This window comes from Neomonachus schauinslandi, chromosome 6 (assembly GCF_002201575.2).
Source record: "Neomonachus schauinslandi chromosome 6, ASM220157v2, whole genome shotgun sequence".
Taxonomy (NCBI): domain Eukaryota; kingdom Metazoa; phylum Chordata; class Mammalia; order Carnivora; family Phocidae; genus Neomonachus; species Neomonachus schauinslandi.
Genome location: NC_058408.1, coordinates 22,356,669 through 22,358,034, shown reverse-complemented (window position 1 = coordinate 22,358,034; position 1,366 = coordinate 22,356,669). Strand labels below are relative to the sequence as shown.

Below are 1,366 nucleotides of genomic sequence, written 5' to 3'. Positions count from 1 at the left end.
CAAATATGCATGTCAGAAAGGGTAGATCCCCATCCTCAGTGAAAGCCTGAGCAAACAAGTCTGAACATGATCAGGGAATTCTGGAGAAATTCTCGAAGTTTCCAGTTGGGTTATACACATAAAGATTACTTTAGTAGAGACTGGCTTCCTGCCTTTCCGCTAACTCCAGAGGCCCCGGCTCGTTAGCCACCGGAGTTGGGACGCCCGCAGTCCTCTTCTCACAGTCGTATCGCCGACCCCGGGGCCGCGCGGGTGTCTGGCGGAACATGGCGAATTTGGGCTGTGAGGACGTCCGGGGCCAGGAGCGGGAGAGTTTTCTGTACTTCGCCTACGGTAGCAATCTGCTGACCGAGCGGATCCACCTCCGAAACCGGTCGGCCGCGTTCTGCTGCGTGGCCCGCCTGCAGGATTATAAGCTTGACTTTGGCACTTCCCAAGGCAAAACAAGTGAAACTTGGCATGGAGGTATAGCCACCATTTTTCAAAGTCCTGGCGATGAAGTATGGGGAGTAGTATGGAAAATGAACAAAAGCAATTTGAGTTCTCTGGATAAGCAAGAAGGGGGTAAAAGTGGAACATATGTCCCAAAAGAAGTTAATGTTTATACTCAAGAAGGAAAAGAAATAACCTGTCGAAGTTATCAGATGAAAAATTATGAGAGTGCTCCACCATCCCCCCCAGTATAAAAAGGTCATTTGCCTAGGTGCAAAAGAAAATGGTTTGCCACTGGAGTATCAAAAGAAGTTAAATGCAGTAGAACCAAATGACTACCAAGGAGAAGTCTCAGAAGAAATTGAAGACATTATCAAAAAGGGAGAAACAAAAGTTCATTAGAACATAATAGATATTTTAGATAGAAATCTAAATTATAATAGAAAATACAGATATTTTCTGTATGTGCTAATATATTTTTAACATTTGGAAAAGAGATCTGAGGTATCTGTATGTTTAATATATTTTCAACAGTGCTCTGAAGGGATATCTTACTTAGGTAAATCCTTGTTTTCAGACTCGAAAAAGAAACTAGGTTAGAAATTAGATAATTGAGGGGCGCCTGGGTGGCTCAGTCAGTTAAGCATCTGCCTTTGGCTCAGGTCATGATCCCAGGGTCCTGGGATCGAGCCCTGCATCGGGCTCTCTGCTCAGCGGGATCCTACTTCTCCCTCTGCCTGCTGCTCCACCTGCTTGTGCTCTCTCTCTCTCTGTGTCAAATAAATAAATAAAACCTTTAAAAAAATTAAAAAAAAAATTTAGTAGAGACTAAAAAACCAAATGGCACCATAACGGTCAAGTCCTTGAGAGTGAAAAGAGATTTAGCAAACATATGATCTCAGAAGGGCAGGGTCTTACTCTGAAGAAAAGATAA

General features: G+C 43.5%; 1 protein-coding gene across 1 annotated transcript; it reads left to right on the top strand.

Moving 5' to 3' along the window:
* The first annotated feature begins 266 nt into the window (after positions 1-266).
* On the top strand, positions 267-834 carry LOC110577369 (gamma-glutamylcyclotransferase-like). The gene is given in 2 exon segments (XM_021686658.1): positions 267-674; positions 676-834. Coding segments are annotated over 2 exon segments (567 nt in total).
* The last annotated feature ends 532 nt before the right edge of the window (positions 835-1,366 follow it).